The 18,119-nt window shown below is 47.6% G+C and overlaps 10 protein-coding genes across 10 annotated transcripts; 9 read left to right on the top strand and 1 right to left on the bottom strand.

The window, feature by feature from the left end:
- Positions 1–267: 267 nt before the first annotated feature.
- On the top strand, positions 268–1,921 carry HD556DRAFT_1517492 (uncharacterized protein; the record flags this gene model as incomplete). The annotated part of the gene is made up of 4 exons (XM_041309095.1): positions 268–291; positions 453–570; positions 622–865; positions 920–1,921. 4 exons carry the CDS (start codon positions 268–270, stop codon positions 1,434–1,436), a joined length of 903 nt encoding a protein of 300 aa, XP_041165356.1. The 3' UTR covers positions 1,437–1,921.
- Positions 1,922–2,732, top strand: HD556DRAFT_1335626 (uncharacterized protein). The gene is made up of 2 exons (XM_041301882.1): positions 1,922–2,447; positions 2,499–2,732. The coding sequence occupies exons 1-2, from the start codon at positions 2,043–2,045 to the stop codon at positions 2,541–2,543; spliced, it is 450 nt and encodes a 149-aa protein (XP_041165355.1). The 5' UTR covers positions 1,922–2,042; the 3' UTR covers positions 2,544–2,732.
- Positions 2,733–2,804: 72 nt separating this feature from the next.
- Positions 2,805–4,398, top strand: HD556DRAFT_804386 (Polymerase/histidinol phosphatase-like protein). Its single transcript, XM_041311682.1, has 4 exons — positions 2,805–3,003; positions 3,053–3,616; positions 3,669–4,264; positions 4,321–4,398. The coding sequence occupies exons 1-3, from the start codon at positions 2,845–2,847 to the stop codon at positions 3,918–3,920; spliced, it is 975 nt and encodes a 324-aa protein (XP_041165354.1). The 5' UTR covers positions 2,805–2,844; the 3' UTR covers positions 3,921–4,264; positions 4,321–4,398.
- A 471-nt stretch (positions 4,399–4,869) lies between these two features.
- Positions 4,870–5,081, top strand: HD556DRAFT_1201251 (uncharacterized protein; the record flags this gene model as incomplete). The annotated part of the gene is made up of 2 exons (XM_041296391.1): positions 4,870–4,938; positions 4,998–5,081. Coding segments are annotated over 2 exons (153 nt in total), but the record flags the coding sequence as incomplete, so codon positions are not given.
- Positions 5,082–5,791: 710 nt separating this feature from the next.
- HD556DRAFT_1335618 (uncharacterized protein) lies at positions 5,792–7,602 on the top strand. The gene is made up of 7 exons (XM_041301881.1): positions 5,792–6,057; positions 6,108–6,149; positions 6,202–6,502; positions 6,557–6,730; positions 6,787–7,098; positions 7,148–7,283; positions 7,334–7,602. The coding sequence occupies exons 1-7, from the start codon at positions 5,878–5,880 to the stop codon at positions 7,506–7,508; spliced, it is 1,320 nt and encodes a 439-aa protein (XP_041165352.1). The 5' UTR covers positions 5,792–5,877; the 3' UTR covers positions 7,509–7,602.
- HD556DRAFT_1335614 (major facilitator superfamily domain-containing protein) lies at positions 7,603–10,234 on the bottom strand. The gene is made up of 12 exons (XM_041301880.1): positions 9,983–10,234; positions 9,826–9,924; positions 9,631–9,776; positions 9,516–9,582; positions 9,344–9,458; positions 9,150–9,293; positions 9,023–9,104; positions 8,956–8,972; positions 8,571–8,903; positions 8,426–8,513; positions 8,017–8,364; positions 7,603–7,967 (listed from the first exon to the last, which is right to left on the bottom strand). The coding sequence occupies exons 1-12, from the start codon at positions 10,143–10,145 to the stop codon at positions 7,650–7,652; spliced, it is 1,920 nt and encodes a 639-aa protein (XP_041165351.1). The 5' UTR covers positions 10,146–10,234; the 3' UTR covers positions 7,603–7,649.
- HD556DRAFT_1335602 (uncharacterized protein) lies at positions 10,235–12,557 on the top strand. The gene is made up of 5 exons (XM_041301879.1): positions 10,235–10,604; positions 10,656–11,341; positions 11,391–12,155; positions 12,206–12,296; positions 12,356–12,557. Exons 1-5 carry the CDS (start codon positions 10,361–10,363, stop codon positions 12,364–12,366), a joined length of 1,797 nt encoding a protein of 598 aa, XP_041165350.1. The 5' UTR covers positions 10,235–10,360; the 3' UTR covers positions 12,367–12,557.
- HD556DRAFT_804074 (uncharacterized protein) lies at positions 12,407–12,962 on the top strand. The gene has a single exon (XM_041311681.1). It carries the CDS (start codon positions 12,499–12,501, stop codon positions 12,781–12,783), a length of 285 nt encoding a protein of 94 aa, XP_041165349.1. The 5' UTR covers positions 12,407–12,498; the 3' UTR covers positions 12,784–12,962.
- Positions 12,963–13,135: 173 nt separating this feature from the next.
- Positions 13,136–14,801, top strand: HD556DRAFT_803806 (eukaryotic translation initiation factor 2 subunit alpha). Its single transcript, XM_041311680.1, has 6 exons — positions 13,136–13,346; positions 13,407–13,539; positions 13,588–13,954; positions 14,004–14,271; positions 14,321–14,410; positions 14,475–14,801. Exons 1-6 carry the CDS (start codon positions 13,254–13,256, stop codon positions 14,583–14,585), a joined length of 1,062 nt encoding a protein of 353 aa, XP_041165348.1. The 5' UTR covers positions 13,136–13,253; the 3' UTR covers positions 14,586–14,801.
- Positions 14,802–15,265: 464 nt separating this feature from the next.
- On the top strand, positions 15,266–17,634 carry HD556DRAFT_1429762 (major facilitator superfamily domain-containing protein; the record flags this gene model as incomplete). The annotated part of the gene is made up of 11 exons (XM_041304844.1): positions 15,266–15,323; positions 15,386–15,535; positions 15,589–15,617; positions 15,670–15,698; positions 15,753–15,960; positions 16,007–16,161; positions 16,210–16,735; positions 16,785–16,832; positions 16,886–16,983; positions 17,035–17,146; positions 17,200–17,634. The coding sequence occupies 11 exons, from the start codon at positions 15,266–15,268 to the stop codon at positions 17,632–17,634; spliced, it is 1,848 nt and encodes a 615-aa protein (XP_041165347.1).
- Between the last annotated feature and the right edge of the window lie 485 nt (positions 17,635–18,119).

The following is an 18,119-nucleotide window of genomic DNA, read 5'->3' as shown; positions in this document are numbered from 1 at the left end:
CTACGACAGTCACTTACTGGTGCTCATCGGAGCAAATGAATGAACTTACTGCTTAGAGTCCGGCAAAATTGGAAGACTCGAAACGGCCAGCGCGAGCAGAAGGACAGAAATAAGTGTAGTAAACATCATGTCAACACCAACAATGACAGAACGTTTGCTATCCAGTTCTGGCGGCGGTTACGCAAAGGAGGCGGAGGAACAAAACCCACCTCGTTTCTACCTCGCCTCGCAATCCCGAAAACACGATGCAAGTCGGAATAGGTCGGCATGCGGCCGGCTGCCGACACGCAAGTCGCGTCTCCATTTAGTTGTTGTCACGTGCAGTTATAATTCCCTTCAATGAGTTGGTGCACACTGTCACCACCCAGAGCCAATTCAGGGCCAACTCGAGTCCGAGTACCCGTTATATTAGATATTGAATGGCACCAACTTCAAGAAACCAGCGACAACAGTCAAGAGCATCCTTTCATCCATCCAATGATACTGCAACTTACCGTGATCTACTACTCTTTGAAGAGCGCCTCAAAACCAACGCCGCTCAGCTCCAACGCAGAAAGTCCAGGTATCAGCGTATGTTTTCACGATACATATATTGATGAAGACGCTTATGTTTATTCCTAGTGTTCCTATTTCATCTTCTGATAGCTATTGCATTCCTTCTTTCCGAAGTTCTTCTTCAGACGTCCTTTCTAGACATACCCTATACGAACCTCCTCCGCAAAGTACTTCCAGATGTGTACGGGGGTGTTGAGAGCTCAAAGCCCCACCCGTACTTTGCATCGGGGCTCCTCTTCGTACTTGTAACTGCCCTCCTTCTCTTCTTTGCCAGCGGCATGTATGCTGAGAAAATTGCATATGCAAATAGGTCAGCTTTCATACAATGTATTCACCGCTCAGAGATTTAGCGACGGTGCTGCAGATATGTTCCTCATGCGAATAAAGCTCTTCGAAATTTCAACATGTACCTGAATGTCCGACGTCCTCCCCTTCGCTCAACATTCTCTATCAGCCCCTTTCCTTTTATTTTCCATCGACCTACCCAGTCACGAGGACCGTCCCCAACACCGCGCCCATCCAATGCACCAGCTCCCATGGCTCCTATACCACCAGCAAACAATCCACGTGGTGAACTCATTTTTTCGTCACGCGTTGACCGGGGCTTTAGGGAGAGCTACGAGAGATATCGAGCTGCATTTGAAAGGAAGCGAGATCGAAGAGAGAGGGATGAAAGAGACAAGACGTGGACAGGACGAATTGCGAACAAGATGCCGTGGAATCAACCGCCGGATGCGCCGCCTGTTTTAGCCGTACTTTCACGGACCGCGTCTGGTCGCGGGCGGGGAAGCGTTGTCGGCACTCCATTGGGGTCCAGGAGGTCAAGTCCTATGCCGAGACCAGGGACAAGAGATTCTCCTGCTGTGAGGACTATTGATTAATATTGATTAAGCAGATCTAACCAATATTGACATTCGCATTCGTCTGAAAAATAATGTCCATTCATACTTTTGTGAGGTGTCTTCCAAGCCGACTAGGTAGCAGATGCGCCTTGGCTCTGTCACCTGAAGAAAAGTCGTCGGTGCCTAGTGAATTCTAACAATATTGAAGATGAACGGTGCCGTACACAGAGATTGCCCTTCTACTTGAAATCCTATTGCATAAGGAGCTCCCAAATGCAGTGGCCGCTAGTCAACTATTCGCGGTCCCGCGAAACCCCGTTGAACTCTAGCACGACATTCAAAGGTAACAGTACCACGTGTTTATCTCAAATATTAATGAACACCGTACGGCAGTGTGTTCTCAGATGTGGCGAACTTGAAAGCACCCCGTGTTATGTAGGTTTGGGAAGGCGAAACATGTACGATACGCTTGCGATACGCGATTTTCAAAGTAGTACTTACATCCACATCAGATATAACTTACATAATTGATTTCATTCCCTGCAATGCTGCCGCGGGCCAACTGATGTGGTAGTAATGTCGGTAATCGTGTTTCTCTCAACATAGGCCCATGATGGAAACCATGTGAGTGCACAGTGGGTAGGTATGGGTCCCAGACATCCTCATATGTTCAGTCTGTTAATAGTTTGCCAAGACTTACTTAGAGCTCTGCTTCTACATTCAAGTTCTCTTAATCATGAACTTCGTTCATTACTGAGTTCGAAATTCCACGATTATTCTCGGTTGAGTCGGAGTGCATTACATGCACTTCAAGGACATGTCATGGGAAGCACTGGCAATGGCGTGGTGGCACTACATGCGGTTAGGCTACGGAATTTCCAAAGACTCCATCTCCGTCGTGTCCGACTGATGGATGATAACATGACTCGGACGAATGCTCTTACTTATCCGGATCTGAGGTGGGTAAGGGTTACTCAGGTAAACGCTACTTACCATGAGAAGCCCGTGTTGCAATTGCAAGTGTTTCAGTTACATGACGGAGAAACCTGCCTATCAAGTAGTTAGCATGGATGGGGAAGCTTCTGAAGAGATATCACTTGCGGTTTTGTTGCGCCTCAATGGCCCAATGGAAGAAGTGCTCATTAACTTAAACAGCAAGCGTCGCGGGAGGCAAGTGCGGCACTTACGTTGCGTATATTATTCATTAGTAGATGCCCCATTTTTGAGCTGTCAAGCATGCAGATTCAACACGTCATCCAACATCTGGGGTAGCATGCAGGCGAACTATCAAATCAACGTCATACGCATGCGGGGTCGTGGTGATTCGTGACGCCTCCCGCGATGGGTTCTGCATTACCTTTTCAACATGTATTATGTAAGACACGATTGATGCGCAGATTGGCAGTTCGCTTTCAGAGTGCATCTCTGTGCTAAATATTAAATAGCTATGCCTCACAGTCATCACTCTCACTCCGGACAATTCTGCAGGCATGCTTTCGGATCCTTAGAAGAAGTCGTATTGGAAGCCATCAAACAACGTTTCGAGGTGTATGGTTTGACAGAACATGTACCCCGCTACAGGCCAGAGGATCTGTATCCAGAGGAGGTAGTTTCGCCTCCTTGAACCAGGTTTTACATCTAAATATACCTGTCAGAGGGAACTGTCCCTTGATGACCTGTCGAAGCAGTTCCTGAGTTTTCTTAACGAAGCTCATCGATTGAAAGAGGTTTACGCCTCCCAGATCACCTTATTGGTTGGACTCGAGACAGAGTACATTACCGATGATGACCTCAGTCATCTTCAAAAGCTCCTGAAGGATAACGAGAGGCGCATCGATTATATCGTTGGATCCGTCCATCATGTCAGCACTATTCCCATCGACTTTGATCGTGTCACATATGAAAAGGCTTTGGCCAACTTTGCGAATGAAGAGGGCGTTTATATTCTCGGGAACGATCAAATGGAACGCTTTCTATCTGCATACTTCGATGCACAGCATCAATTGATACAGCAGTTTCAGCCAGAGATCATTGGCCATCTCGATTTGTGCAGGCTCTACACCCCTTCCCTCGATCTCAAGCAGTACCCCATCGCCTGGGGCAAGCTAATCAGGAACATCGAGGAAGCTACGCGGTACGGTGCACTTTTTGAAATTAATGCTGCCGCGTTCAAGAAGGACGGATGGACTTCGCCGTACCCTGGGAAAGATGTAGTAGGGGTCAGTAACAAACGTCATGTTGTATCAATCGTTACTTTCTTACTGTGCCTAGCTTATTCAGGAGAAAACTGGTCGGTTTGCTTTGTCTGATGACAGTCATGGACCGCGGACTGTCGGACAGTATTATTTGGATGTGGCGGACTATCTGGTTCATGTAGGAATTACTGAACTTTGGTATTTGGACTGTTCATCAGAGCCAAATCACAATGGGAGGTACATATCTCCCAGGCGAATTGAAGGTGATTGGCGGCTCCATACTTTCTGGAAACATAGGGAAGGTGAAAGGCGCAGAATCGTCTCTTAATAAATACGAGATGTTTTTGGCGATGGAAGTACATTTTGCGGCGGCTTGAAGTACTTCGATATTATCTTTGATGTCTTCTGCCCCAAGATGCACCCCAGCCAAAGCTAGCGACTTTTCATTTTCTGGTTGACCATGCCTTCTACGTTTCCATCTGGCATTAAATCATCATCCGTAACGCGCATTCCAGACTGCAGGTCGCTTGACAGAACATGCCTCACAATGCTTTTGAATCCTATTACGGAGTGCGGTGTTTTGCTGTGAGGAAGTGATCGGGAGTCCTCTTGTCCTCCGGTGCCAATTAATTTGGTTGTACGTTGCTTCAAATCAGGTGCAAATCAGGCGCGGTGAGCTCGCATACGTAAAATGTTTGCATCATGGACAAACACTTAACACGATTTAGGATCGCACGACCACCAGAATTTCCACGGTACCATATTTGACAGCTGGAGAGCTCATCGCAGAAGCATTCAAACTTATGCCGGTTACCTTTCACTGCTACTAACTTAACGCCCAAGTACTCTGAATCAAGATCTCGTTTTTTCCCTTGAACCCGCGATCCTCATTGCGTGTGTCATCAGTTCAATCTCAGATGTGGGTCAGCCATGCTGCTCAAGATAAGATTCTTCGCATCATGTGCTTGCCTTTGACGTGCTTCTCCATGCAAGGTGCTCGGCGTGTCGAAGTTTAATGCCCCAACTTCGCAATCCCTACCCCGCATTGGCTTTGACATCACTTAACCCCGCAGTTGTCACTCTAGCGTCTCGGGAGAATAATTTTTTCCTGGTGGTCTCTTATTGCATGTGCATGATGGGGGACATGCAGTGGCAGTATTTAAAGGGTCGTGAACAGAGTGTCTTCAGCTTAACGATCCCACCCTTCCGCTAGAAATCTCATGTGAGGGAGATTCAGACGCTTTCTCCTCGCACGACTGACTTGTGTTACAGTAAACATGTGTCACCGTCAGGTTCAGTGCGCCAGACACGGTTGCGGCCACGAAGAGCCCATCGGGGACGCGAAGGTTAGCCTCAGTGCAGCGATACTGCATTTGCACTTTGAAGTTACTGACAAACCTGAAAGGTGGATTGTCAATCCCCTCAATGTCGATACAGCACTGCACATCCACGAGGCTGTCCAATTTGCTCTAGCACGTGTGTTCAATGGTTTGTTGCACCACAATATGTAAAGAACTAACGACTGACTGTAATTGTCTCATACCAGTATGGGTAGAGCCCAAACTATTGTCATCCGAAATGGAAATCCGATGTGTTCCCATTGTGCTAGACAGAACGCATAAAAGATCGGACCTGCTGTGCTGTCACAGCTACCAAATGGGCCTTCACCCCGCCATGCATGCCGATCACAGTTTTCTGCCCAATCACTTTGTACTCGCAGTCCGATCTTGGATTGATGTTCGTAACTACCATTATTGTTGATTGAGTTATAAGCATTAGGCCCATCCACTTAGGTCAAGGGCATTGCTCGTACTTGTACTTACTTATACTTAGTGTTAGCCAGCTGTGTGGTCATCAATACTCGAATTGAGATGTCTTCTTTCACTTCCCGAATTATCTGCCCACGAGGATACCGAGTCGTAGAGCAGTGTAGAATACCAGCTTCGCGAGAACCTGAATCGGCATGCAATCTGACAGAGTTACGCCTTCTGCTATTGATTGAACATTGTCACCCCTTAAGGCGTTTGCAAAGGGGTCGTGCATAGAGTCCCCTAGAAAGGCTTTATACGTATAGAAGGATAATAGAAGGAAGCCAGTCATTCATTTGTGCACGAAGGGCTCGAGTACTGAAGTGCTAGCTTCGAATCATAGCATTCATGAAAGGATGCCAGGCGGTGTTATGACTTATGTAGCTTCTCTGGTTTTTGGACTTTCCATAAGTATATCTTGGGTATATGGCCCGGTTCCAATAAGCAACTTTAATCACTATAAGGTTAATCCAAACCATGAACCTAGTAGCCGCATTTTCTGGTCCATCTCAAGCAGCATATCTTCGCACCCTTCCTGCCATTAGAGAACGATGCTCAAATGTACATGCCATGGCGCAACAAGGAAAGCTGGAGTATTTTGATTATAGCCCAGATCGTGAATCGTCTGTTGTGAATTACTGCCTCGAAATCATGAAGGTTCCACGAGTCGACTCTCAGGCGTTACTCATGGCTGACACATATTTTAGAGAGACTTTCCTGCAGCTGATGGCGGTATTGACTTTGCGTCTGTGAGGATTTCTATTTCTATTCGGACAGCCAGTGTTAGAATCACATCCATAGATTCCACCACATGGAAGATGGAGGCATCTAGATGCAGGAAAATCGCGTATAGCGCCTTTGATGGCGAAATGGGATGAAGAACAAGGGCCGCCAGTCAGCGAGAAAGAGAAATGCAAGAGGTTGATCGATTTGTTCCTTGTTTCTGTCCTACTGGATGCTGGAGCTGGCAACCAATGGGTGTACAACGAATCAGACGGGGAAAGCTACAGTCGGTCAGAAGGGCTTGCAGTTGCAACTGTACATATGTTTGACCAAGGTCTTTTTTCGGGATCTCCTGTAGCTCAGCCTCATCGCGTCGATGGTAAGGGGAACATCCTCTGTGTTTAGTGTTCTCATCTGATTTTCCTACCTAAAGCGCAGGGATTGTCTCAGATTAATGAATCGAGAATCGCCTCTGCTATGCAAGTCAGTGATACCAATCCGATGGTTGGTTTGTCAGGCCGAACTTCCCTCTTGGTCAATCTCAAAACCGCGTTGGAGTCTAATCCCCGCTTCTTCGGTTCTGACGCTAGACCCGGAAATATCATTGGTATTGATCATTGTCCACTGTTTGATTAGGTGGTTGATCACTTCTGATGTTTACAGACTTCCTGGAATCCGAATCGAAGCTTGATGGTTCGTCCCGGCGTGTCCACATCTCATCACTGTGGGGAGTTTTGCTCGAGGGCTTAGCTCCGATTTGGCCTGCAAGGTATTCCATCGGCGGAGTGCAGCTCGGAGATGTGTGGCCGTGTTCTGCGCTCGCTACGGATGGGCAAGCCGAGGGAGACAACTTCGTACCGTTCCACAAACTAACGGGATGGATCACATATAGCCTGATTGAACCCATGGAGAAGATTCTCAAGTGGAGATTTGACGGTATCGAGGACATGACTGGTCTTCCAGAGTATAGAAATGGTGCATATGATGTACCTTAGTATGACACTGCTATTGACGTTTGATCTAGGAGGTTTGCTGGTCGACTTTGGTGTTCTTACTCTCAAACCCGGTCTTAAAGCGCTCGCAAACACTGGCGGTGTTCCATGTCTTCCACCATCACATGGTGCTGTAGTTGAATGGCGGGCAATGACGGTGATTGAACTGTGAGTCATCAGTGAAACTGTCTCAAGATTATACTGAAGTTCTTGGGCAGCGATCGCATCGCCGACGGCATCCGTCGTCAAGTTGGTGTGAACTCCTACGATCTGACCCTTGCCCAAGTACTAGAAAGCGCAACGTGGAAAGGAGGGAGAGAAATTGCCAAGCGACTCCGCCCTTTAACCGGAGGACCGCCCATCGAGATAGAAAGTGACGGAACTGTTTTTTGAGGTTGTAACATTCTTCCGGAAAGTATCAAAGCATGTATGTATAACTGTAGTTCAACATTGGAAGTACCCTGGTGACCAGGAAAGTGATCAAAATTCATGTGCGTTTCAATTCCCTAGCTAGGCGCCAACACAAGACGAAAGCTACGGCCGCGGCCACGCCTCCCAACCTGATTTAGTTTTTTGATCAGCTGCTTCACTAGCATGTATGACGCCATTGGACACCCACCGAAAGATTATTGCAATTGAATTGGGACCTGTATTTACAGAGGGATCTTCGTCTCGATCTAAAATTTGTCGCATGACATCTCCTGACGTAGTGATCGTACCGTCGACAGGTATGGGATTGCCCGGATGATGACTGCGTAAGACAGATTTCTGAGGATCAAATATTGCGAAGATGATTGATGACAGGCCAGTGACGAGAAATTGGGGTACTACGATAAATATATTATGAATGCCCTGGTGACGTTGATTAGATCTGACAGGGACAAGAATCTGAAGCACTGACGAGAATAGCACCGGCCTGCGAGCTCAAGCCGTTGGGATTCTTTTTCAGCCTATGAGGAGGCGGTGCATCATGAGACATTTGAGCCGATGAGACATTTATATCGGTCTGGCTGACTCGTGCTTCGTGATTTATCATGATCCTCGGATAGCCGTCAGCCTGTTCTTGTTCCAGTGACGTAGATCTCGAGTATGTCGGGTCTTCCAGGTCGGAGCCGACGAGATGCTGAGTTTCATCAGCATCTTGCCCATCATCATCTGTCCTAGATCTTAGATTTGAGCGCGTGTCCTCTAGATATATCGAAGTCATCTCTTCATCAGTTGCAGGATGGGACAATATTGCCTCCGCGAGCTGAGAATGTATGGAATCAGGGAATAGTAGGGCAACATTCAGGGTTTGAATGATGACGTACCAGCGTAAATGGGGCCCACTGTACTATGGCCCAACAAAATCCAGTCACTGACATGATGAAAGTAGCACCGCCAACGCTTGATACAACGCTTCACAGGTCAAATTGTCATCAAAATCATCGCTTGCTTTGACGTGTAGAGACTTACAATGTGGCAGCCATGCATAATGCGAATACGAAGAGAGAGAATGCCCAGAGTGTAGCCAGGTGAACCTGAACACGTTCCAACCATGGCTTCCTCGGTTGAAGAGGAGTCAACATAGCGACTTCTTTAGCACGGACGATGAAGAAAGGCATAATGATGTTTGCCGCGAGAGACACCAGCGCGCTGTAGAATAGTGCGCGCGCGCCAAGACGTGTAGCCTCCTCGTCTAATAGGACCGCTGAGAGATCGTCTTCTGGGGCAGGGGAAACCTGTTTGTGCAGTTCGCCGATATACACAGTGGTATAGAATAAAACAGGGAACCAGGCTAGCGATGAACTACCAGATCATGGCTGTCAGATAAATGAAGCGTTATTCGAGACAAACGCACAAAAATTGAATATAACACTGTAAAGTAGGTCAATAGACATGGACCAATAAAAACATATGCTGCATACGATCTGTCTTATCACTCGGGGTAATCTTGTTAGGGTATTCCATATATTGTATATTTCATTCTTTAGGCCCTTGGCGCGGGAGCTATGGCCGAGTGAGACAAACACTAAGTAAATAGAGATGACGCACTCGGTTGCAACAAGTATCCTCTCTTTGACGCAAACGGAGGTCAACAAATGTGTGAATATGAGTAACAGAGACGCGATGACTACTAAATCTTGTAGTTGAGCTCGGCCAAGGAAAGGTAACCATTGAGGAAGGTCTATTTCTCCCCTACAAGATATGAGTGTTCATAGCCATTAATCTGCCTAATTTAAGCTCACACAAAGAATCCGACTACACTGCCAATGGCCAGCATTCGAGCGGCCCATGCATTACCACTGGGCTGATCTGATGGGGGTAGGGTGTCAACCAAAAGAGCGCGATCCAGAGCCCCCACTGCGAATAGATTCTGAATTTCATCACATGCAATACTCGTGGTTTGTGAGGACAAACCTGCGTTGATGGAAAAATCTATGCAATAGATAGATAGGACAGCAAGCCATATGGCAAGTGAATCATGCTGACAAATTCAGTATGGTCTGTCAGTGGTGTTGAAGAATGCACGCACTGAGGGCGATCCTGGCGTTGTAAACAAACCAGCAAATGGACGGGCGTATCCGAACAGAAGGGTCGCAACACAACACAATGCTGCACTAACACCGATTAAAGGTCGCCGTCTACCAAAGCGTGACTTTGAATTATCTGCTAGCACGCCTGAAGTCATGTTGAGTGGACTGAAAAGTAGGAAGTACAGGAGAGGTACCTATCAAGGGCTGAACAATGAGGCCAGAGAGGGGCCCAGCAAGGAAGACGACTGCCATTAGTTGTTTTGACAGACCGAGGGACAACAGGTAGGGGGAAGCTTGCGACGCGCAGTAGCATTGAATAACCATCTAGTGAGGTGTAGGCTAACCATTTACCATATGACATCTCAACCGACCACAAGACCTGCACTCCCAAAAGCCCGACGGTAAGAGCGGGGAGACGTGTCAACGGGGGTCCCAAAATCCTGGCTCTTCCTATCCACCGGGATTCATCATTGAGGGAATCTTCAGCGAAGGATAAAGCAGAAAATCCGGTCATTCTTGCCGAGTGTGCCTAGCCAGTAAACTGTCTGCAGGATTTCGATTAGCTTGTAAATAGTACTTGGAAGTCCAACTATGGTTTTACTTATAAACGTGCGACGCGCCACCGCTGCCAGCTGGGATTGCCTTTTCGAGATCGAAGGCTTTAAATTGTTGCCATCACTAGTGGTCACCGCAGGACATCAATTTGCAGGAGTTAATCTATAGTGCTGAATGCTGACCCGCACAGTCCTTCGTTCAAGGACACCTAATCTAAATCGCCTTCTCCATTCATCCTCCCGTATCAGCAGGCAGTTGTTTGACCCATCTACTGTTGAACGTGTCTCGGAGGATGTGGACGTTTGCATCGTCGGAGCTGGCCCTGCTGGTCTTAGCACCGCGATTCGACTAAAGCAGTTGGAACAGAAACTAGGAAAAGAATTAAGGGTCGTTGTACTGGAAAAGGGTGCTGAAGTAGGTGCGTACTCCAAACACCGAATCTTTCCTGTGTAAATGCAACTCGCCCCAGGCTCCCATACACTCTCCGGAGCTGTCATCGAGCCTCGAGCCCTCGACGAGCTCTTGCCAGATTGGTCTCTCCGCGATGACCATCCACTCACGCAGTCAGCAACGTCCTCTCACATGCGGTTCCTCACAAAGTCGCTCTCGATACCTATACCCCATCCCCCTCAAATGTCAAACCAAGGAAATTACATCGTCTCGCTCTCTCGTTTCACTGCGTGGCTCGGGAACATTGCGGAAGAAATGGGTGTCGAAGTTTACCCTGGGTTCGCCGGCGCAGGCGTGGTTTACACAGATGATGGGAGCGTTGCTGGTGTCAGGACGAATGAAGTGGGTCTGGACAGGCTAGGGTGCATGAAGGAGTCCTTTGAGCCTGGAATGGAGTTTCGTGCAAGGGTTACCCTTATCGCGGAAGGCGCGCACGGCTCCATCGCCAAGGAACTCATTCAAAAATTTGATCTTCGCCGAAATTCCGATCCACAAACATATGGCATCGGCCTCAAAGAAGTTTGGCGCGTGGATCCAACCCAATATCGACCTGGTGAAGTTGTTCATACCATGGGCTGGCCCCTTGACTTCAGGACATACGGCGGTGGGTGGGTTTATCACATGGCTGATGGGCTCGTCAGCCTAGGCCTTGTAATCGGACTCGACTATGCCAACCCATATCTGAGTCCTTATAAAGAATTTCAGGTGTGTTCTTTTTAGTTGTTGCATACGTTCCTCTGACGTCCCATTCAAGCGCATGAAACACCATCCATATTTCGCAGAGCTCCTGTCTGGGAAATCCACAAGGATAGCATATGGTGGACGTTCGCTCAACGAAGGCGGCCTTCAATCTGTGCCCCAGCTTTACTTCCCCGGTGGTGCCCTGGTTGGTTGCTCGGCTGGTTTCGTCAACATCGCAAAAATTAAAGGCACCCATAATGCGATGAAGAGCGGTATGTTGGCTGCCGAAGCAGCTGCAGCTGCTCTATCTCAGGAGTCTAGCAGTGGACCTGCAGATATGTCACAGTATGAAACTGCACTGAAGGATAGTTGGGTTTGGTCAGACCTTAACGAGGTTCGTAACTTGCGTGAAAGTTTTCACACTCCCTTGGGTATCTGGGGAGGTATCATGTACTCTGGCGTCGATTCTCTCCTTCTCAAGGGACGCACTCCCTGGACTTTCCGCAATCGAGCAAGATTGACGGATGCACAGCATACTCAACCCGCGTATCGATTCCGCCCTATCGACTACCCTCCCCCGCAGCCCCCGTTATCGACAGATTTGCTGACTTCGTTGACTTTAACCGGCACGAACCATGCAGAAGACCAGCCTGTGCATCTCCGTGTGCGCAAGGGCGGCAATGAGAATACGGCCCTTCGAAAGTTGCACGTGCAGCGCAACTTGAGCGAGTATGCTGGGTTATTGCAACGGGCTTGCCCTGCTGGCGTTTATGAATATGTTGAAGATGAGACTGCGGCAGATGGGTGGAATGGACATAAACTAGTGATCAACTCACAGGTGCATCTCACTCTTGAACCATGTACTACGTCTGACATCGATCGTTGCAGAACTGTATCCACTGCAAGTTATGTGATATTAAGGTCCCTACACAGGATATCACATGGACTGTTCCCGAGGGGGGTGGAGGTCCAAAATACAGTGAGTGTCTTTTGCTGACTATTTTCATTGTGATGGCTTATCTTATTCTCATCATTAAGCTATTACCTGACTGTAAATAGTGCAGAGTAGCTCTACTTTGTGATAGTACCGATGTAGTTAGCATCTGCCAGCATCGACAAATCACAAACACGTTTTTAGTAACTAGGGTTCGGCGTTGCCGAATTTGACCTTGCTTGCCTGCATGGTCTTGTGTTTTCCAGCTCTATTCAAGTTGTCGTCACCTACTGCAGCTATGATCTCCTTCATTGTTAATTTATCCAGAGCAGAATTGAGCTTGCCACTCATACATGGACATGTGGACCAGGCCGGTAAGTGCATCGGCTGTTTGCGCTCCTGCATCGTGATGCTCAGTGCGCTACCAGAACTTGCTATACTTGGGCGTGTAGTCTTTGTTGCCCGTCAGTCGCGCCATTATGCTGGAGCTCGATATTTTACCCGCGGTGTTAATGAAGAGGTACGGAACTAGTGTATCAAATGATCCTTTTCCTCATGCATCTACCTGCAAACGAGGTTACCGAGCAAATTAGCCATGAGGCATAGGCGATCGTGCTAGTGATTATTTATTGCATATTGTTTATCATTGACCGTAGACTGTAGTGCGACTCTTCTCTTTTTTAGTGACTTATGTCTGATTCGTGCGCTTTTCAGTCCCCCGGTTTAGAAGTCCTCCAAAGGATGACAGATAAAATAAATCATCGTCGGATATCTATTTATCGTTGAAAGAATCCCTGTTCGGACGGCTGTGGTGCAAAATCACGTGCATGTTTTGTGTTGTTTAGTGCGATATATCATATACTATCACGCTCCATCGAGATAAATAGGTGATTACTTCAGCCGTTTTTGAAAGCACGATAATCTGAGACTTATTGGCTGAGGATCCCCAGTTGCATACTTCGTTGCGTTTCTCGAAAGTTTCCACCACTGCCCACACTTTCCATGCGGTATTATGAACAGAGATATCCAGAAGTCGACGAGCTCGTCATGGTCCAAGTCCGCCAGATTGCGGAAATGGGTGCATATGTCAAACTGGTTTGCACCATTCACTCGTACCCTATTAATTGTCATGCTGATCTATCCATGTAAAACAAGCTCGAATACGACAACATCGAGGGAATGATTCTCCTTTCAGAGCTTTCTCGAAGACGTATCCGATCCATACAGAAGCTCATTCGTGTTGGCCGTAACGAAGTCGTAGTGGTACTTCGTGTGGATAGGGAAAAAGGTATGTCCATCTTCCAGCATAATTATCTTCTATAATCCCTGCGCACAGGTTACATCGATCTATCAAAACGTCGTGTCTCTCCCGAGGATATCATCAAGTGCGAGGAACGGTATATGAAATCAAAAGCCGTTGCATCGATCATGCGGCATGTCGCCTCGAAGCTGCCATCGATGGATGCAGACGCTGCTATCTCCCCAGAGGACGAGGCGGTGGAGAAGGAGACGAAGAAATCTAGGCGCGCGGCGAAGAAGGACAATCCTGAGGAGGCTGCGGCTGCCATGGCTGCTGAAGAGGCCGCTGTGCCGCACGACGGGTCAAACGAAGAAGAAAGATTGGAAAAATTGTATGAACAGGTGGCGTGGCCACTTGGTCATAAATATGGTCACACATACGATGCGTTTAAGCTTGCATTGACGTACGTCCCGGTGTCCTTTTGTACTTACTGCGGTGACTGATGAGACCAGCGAGCAAGAAACTGTATTTTCCTCCATTCCAAACCCTGTCTCACCAGCAGCCATCTCCATCCTTATGGGCACCATCGCACGGCGGTTGACGCCCCAGCCTATCAAGCTCCGCGCTGATATCGAGCTCACATGCTATACCCCTGCCGGTATCGATGCCATCAAAAAGGCTCTGCGGGCAGGTGAAGCACAAAGCAACGAGACGGTGCCGATTAAAGCCAAGCTTGTAGCCCCTCCACTATACGTTCTCAGCACAAACGCAACAGATAAGGTTTGCCTCTATCATTCTCGATCACGAAGCTGTCTGAGGGAATTTGTAGTACGCTGCTGTTGATCGGTTGGAACGCGCGATCGAGTCGATTCTGGGCACCATCGAGAGTCAAGGTGGAAACCTAGTTGTAAAGATGAAGGTAAAGTGCAATTATCTACTACACTTCATCCATATCCTGACTCCGTTTACTATTTTTCTCTCAGCCAAAAGCTGTTTCTGAGACAGAAGAGCAGGATCTCGCACAGCTCATGGCCAAAGCAGGTCAAGAGAATGCAGAAGTTTCTGGTGATGAAGATGACGAGGAGGGGTCCTAGTTCATTCTCAGCCTAAACGCCTCGTATACATTTCTCGATGATCACGACTTAAGTACTTCAAATTCCTTAACATCCTTTTTCGCCACTTGACACGAAAATCTTAAAAATGTTGCCGCTTATTACTGCTTATTCACTTGTCATTTTTTTTCACAAGCACTCACAAGTGCCCTGTCACAAGCGCCGAAAAGTAAATAAGCAGGGAAAACGATGCAAATCAAAGTGCGTTGTATATTACAAGTGAATAAATTTTTACAACTATGAATAACGTGTAAGGCCGCTTGCAGCAGCACTCCTCGAACGTTCATGAATGAGATCCACAGAAACCCGTACCGGTATAGCCTGTCGCAAATCAGCCATATGAAGATGATTTTAATGAATACAACAACCCTCCGGGCACAACTTTGCATCATACTCCCAGGTCTCTCGATCCGCTTCTTCGTAGACGGTCGGAAGCGAACAATTCGCACACCGTGCTGAGGTAACTATGCAATCATCCACGTCTTTTCAGAACAAGTTACCCCGGTACACACTTACCGTTTCGATGGCCTTGCTGGCACTGAATGTGTTAGGCAGTGTTGGGTTCTATCACGAAAAAACTCCAGAACTATCTTTCCTTCCTGTTTATATGTGGGACTGGTTGCATATGCGGGCGACCTTGTTCGTAGGCCTCAACTATAAGTATGCCATTTGTAAAATCCATCTTTCGCCGCTTGAAGGGCAAGAACGCAGAGCAACGAGGTCTGTCTTTCTATCTTTTGTTTTGCATTATTTCAGTCCTTCAACTCGTTTTCCTTCTGCAGCTACTTCACAATCTTCCAATGATCAGCCATCGGTCCAAGCCTCCGAGTCTAAGTCCAAGCTCAAGGAGGGCGGTTTCTGGAAGAAATTTGATTGGTGGTTGATGTGCGCTTTGGCCATCCCAGTGATACTTGAAACTTTAGACTATACGGGCAAGTCATTTTCGTTTTTTCTGCCTCTCGTCTCACCCTATTGGAACATCCAGTTGTCGCCACTGCGCAACCTCGGATTGCAGTGAGTCTCACAGTGTTGCCTCCAATCTGACAGTCCTTGACATTACTTTCAGTCTGTATTCAACGCCTTCAACCTGCAAAGGTACTTATACATTTTAAATCACGACATGGAAGTTCTACTGAGTTCTGCTATCAGCTATATTGGCACGTCATACTTGTTAGCATCAACAGTTTTCTTGCCCTTCTTTGCATCCATTGCCGATATCTATGGTCGTCACTTCGGACTGCAATTGTCTCTTCTATTCTTCCTTGTCGGTAGTACCTTCAGTACAGGAGCTGTCAACATGACAATGCTTTTGGTTGGCAGAGGAATAGCCGGCATTGGAGCCGCTGGTTTGTTGACAGTATGCATTACTTCTTATGAAGAACAACATTCTGATTGTTAGTAAGGCTGTGCGGATAATAATGTTGGATTCGTCCTCACTGGATACGAATAATATCCAGCAATCCGCTGCGTTCTGCTTGTATGCTCTCGGTTTTTGTATAGGCCCCGTCATCGGTGGTTTCCTAGTCACGGCCAGCTTTCGCTGGGTGTTTGCAATCAAGTATGGGTTTCTCAGTACACTCAACGAACGATGTTAACGGAAATATAGCATTCCGTGTGTTGCTCTTGCCATGGTTCTGTGTTTCTTTTTGCTTCGCAAACGTGTCGAAGGTGCCAAATCATTCGAGGAACTTCCAGGTTCCACTAAATGTATGACATGGATAATGAAGTTTGCCCTTATCGACTGGATCGGAACGTTCCTCTTCGTTATAGGAGGCATACTCATTCTGCTTGCGCTGAACTGGGGTCCCGATGACGACTGGAAGAGTGTTCGCGTCATAGTCTGCCTGGTTGTTGGTGTCATTGTCTTTGTGACCTGCATTCTTTGGGGGGTCGTCTTGGAGCGGAAGCACCAAGCTTCTACCGTAACAATTTCGGCACTTTATCATGCGCAGCCCATGCTACCTCTCAAACTCTTTCGGTCCTACGACATCTGTGTCTTGTATTACGGTTGCTCCGCGTCCGGCATCGTCATTTTTGTGATGTTCTACTTCGTCGCAATATTTATGACTGTCGTCTCTGGCTTGCCACCTGATCAAGCCGGTATACAACTCCTTTATTTTGCTCCTGGCCTAGTATGTTTTCGCACTACATCAAATCACCGATGTCTCACGGTTATAATAGGGAGGAGGTTCATTTTTTTCCATTTGGTTGGTCAAGCACTTCAGACAGGTAGACAGCTACAGTCTCTCCTTGTAAATACACATATCTAACGATCCCTCCAGCCGATATATTCAATCGTTGCTGGATTAATTGTCATGACCATTGGTTTGGGTCTCATTCAGATGGGCATGCAGAAGAATGTGCAAGGGCTTATCAATGGGTGCGACGTTTATGTACTGATCAGAAGCGGATCTCTTACATCCGAACTTAGTTTCATGTGCCTGACAGGTTTTGGAGTTGGTCTTACAGCTGGCCCTAATTCCATCCAAGCTCGCTTTTTGATGTCAGACCATGTCGCCGCAACTAGCGCTTTGTTACTTTTCGTGAGTTATGTCGACATGCCGTATGGTGTACATACTCAAATGATGTCTCGTAGTTCCGTGCCCTCGGTGGAACCGTCGGTCTAGCACAGTGTTTCACTGTCATGAACGCTAAAGTCAATCCCTACATCGCAGGGCAGATACGAAGTGGTACTATCTCAGGCTCTGACCTCAATGCCCTTGAAGCGCTCTACAACAGTGGTGGCCTTGACTCTATCCAGTCGCTCGAAGGTCTGCCGCCTGTTGTGCAGCAAATCATCCGTGATGCTTTCAGGAATGGTGTCCGCTGGAGCTTCATCTCGCTCATTCCTTGGACTGCCTTGGCAGTCATCCTGTCCTTGTTCCTTTCCAAGATCCCTGATCCTGATGCTCAGAGGACCGATCATGACGAAGAAATCAAGCTACCAGAATATGTCGAGACGCGAATGCCTTTCGAGGAGCTAGAGGGTGTCGAATATCTTGGCATGCCCGATCAGCAACAGAACCGTTGAAACTTTGGTTGACACTTTTATAACTGTGCGAAGATGATGGGCCTAGTAGATGTTGTCAGACAATTCATGTTATTCCTCTTGCGATCTCGGCATGCAGCCCGATCCATTCCTCCGATCCTATGCTCATCATACAGGTTATGACATTGTATATCTACAGTGACCTTCCATCTAATCTACCTCCTGGTTGCATGCTGACGAATTTCTGCCACTTATGATGAGATGCCAAATTGCCGCTATTCAAGCTGCCTGCGACCTTTGCACCAAGCCCTGAAGAATGTTCACCACGTCACCAAACTGACTCTCCTCCTCAGCGCTTGCTGTATCCTCGGAAATTGGTGGACGCGCCCCCCTTTCAGGTAGGTAGTTTGACCACACCAATTCTCCACCGCGTATGAACGATATGCCATAAGATGTCTTATAGTAGTTGAGTGGCGGGGCGCCTTGCTTGACTGCAGGATCTTGCCTAACCGGGTTCCAGATCTTCT

The sequence above is a fragment of the Suillus plorans genome (assembly GCF_016647745.1).
Source record: "Suillus plorans strain S12 chromosome Unknown HD556scaffold_6, whole genome shotgun sequence".
In the NCBI taxonomy this organism is placed as follows: Eukaryota; Fungi; Basidiomycota; class Agaricomycetes; order Boletales; family Suillaceae; genus Suillus; species Suillus plorans.
This window is presented reverse-complemented; position numbering and strand designations above follow the sequence as displayed.

Excerpts from the sequence above, each read along its gene's own strand:
- HD556DRAFT_803806 (XM_041311680.1), top strand. The coding sequence starts at position 13,254 with ATGCGGTATTATGAACAGAGATATCCAGAAGTCGACGAGCTCGTCATG. Across the intron at positions 13,347-13,406 it reads TGGGTGCATATGTCAAACTG|CTCGAATACGACAACATCGA; the intron begins GTTTGCACCATT and ends ATGTAAAACAAG. Across the intron at positions 13,955-14,003 it reads GCGTTTAAGCTTGCATTGAC|CGAGCAAGAAACTGTATTTT; the intron begins GTACGTCCCGGT and ends TGATGAGACCAG.
- HD556DRAFT_1335602 (XM_041301879.1), top strand. The coding sequence starts at position 10,361 with ATGCTGACCCGCACAGTCCTTCGTTCAAGGACACCTAATCTAAATCGC. Across the intron at positions 10,605-10,655 it reads GGAAAAGGGTGCTGAAGTAG|GCTCCCATACACTCTCCGGA; the intron begins GTGCGTACTCCA and ends AACTCGCCCCAG. Across the intron at positions 12,156-12,205 it reads AACTAGTGATCAACTCACAG|AACTGTATCCACTGCAAGTT; the intron begins GTGCATCTCACT and ends CGATCGTTGCAG.
- HD556DRAFT_1335626 (XM_041301882.1), top strand. The coding sequence starts at position 2,043 with ATGGGTCCCAGACATCCTCATATGTTCAGTCTGTTAATAGTTTGCCAA. Across the intron at positions 2,448-2,498 it reads TACATGACGGAGAAACCTGC|GGTTTTGTTGCGCCTCAATG; the intron begins CTATCAAGTAGT and ends GATATCACTTGC.
- HD556DRAFT_804386 (XM_041311682.1), top strand. The coding sequence starts at position 2,845 with ATGCCTCACAGTCATCACTCTCACTCCGGACAATTCTGCAGGCATGCT. Across the intron at positions 3,004-3,052 it reads AGGATCTGTATCCAGAGGAG|AGGGAACTGTCCCTTGATGA; the intron begins GTAGTTTCGCCT and ends TATACCTGTCAG. Across the intron at positions 3,617-3,668 it reads CTGGGAAAGATGTAGTAGGG|CTTATTCAGGAGAAAACTGG; the intron begins GTCAGTAACAAA and ends TACTGTGCCTAG.
- HD556DRAFT_1335614 (XM_041301880.1), bottom strand. The coding sequence starts at position 10,145 with ATGACCGGATTTTCTGCTTTATCCTTCGCTGAAGATTCCCTCAATGAT. Across the intron at positions 9,294-9,343 it reads AGTGTAGTCGGATTCTTTGT|GGGAGAAATAGACCTTCCTC; the intron begins GTGAGCTTAAAT and ends CATATCTTGTAG. Across the intron at positions 8,365-8,425 it reads AGTGGGCCCCATTTACGCTG|CTCGCGGAGGCAATATTGTC; the intron begins GTACGTCATCAT and ends ATACATTCTCAG.
- HD556DRAFT_804074 (XM_041311681.1), top strand. The coding sequence starts at position 12,499 with ATGGTCTTGTGTTTTCCAGCTCTATTCAAGTTGTCGTCACCTACTGCA.
- HD556DRAFT_1335618 (XM_041301881.1), top strand. The coding sequence starts at position 5,878 with ATGAACCTAGTAGCCGCATTTTCTGGTCCATCTCAAGCAGCATATCTT. Across the intron at positions 6,150-6,201 it reads GCGGTATTGACTTTGCGTCT|ATTCCACCACATGGAAGATG; the intron begins GTGAGGATTTCT and ends TCACATCCATAG. Across the intron at positions 7,099-7,147 it reads TCTTCCAGAGTATAGAAATG|GAGGTTTGCTGGTCGACTTT; the intron begins GTGCATATGATG and ends CGTTTGATCTAG.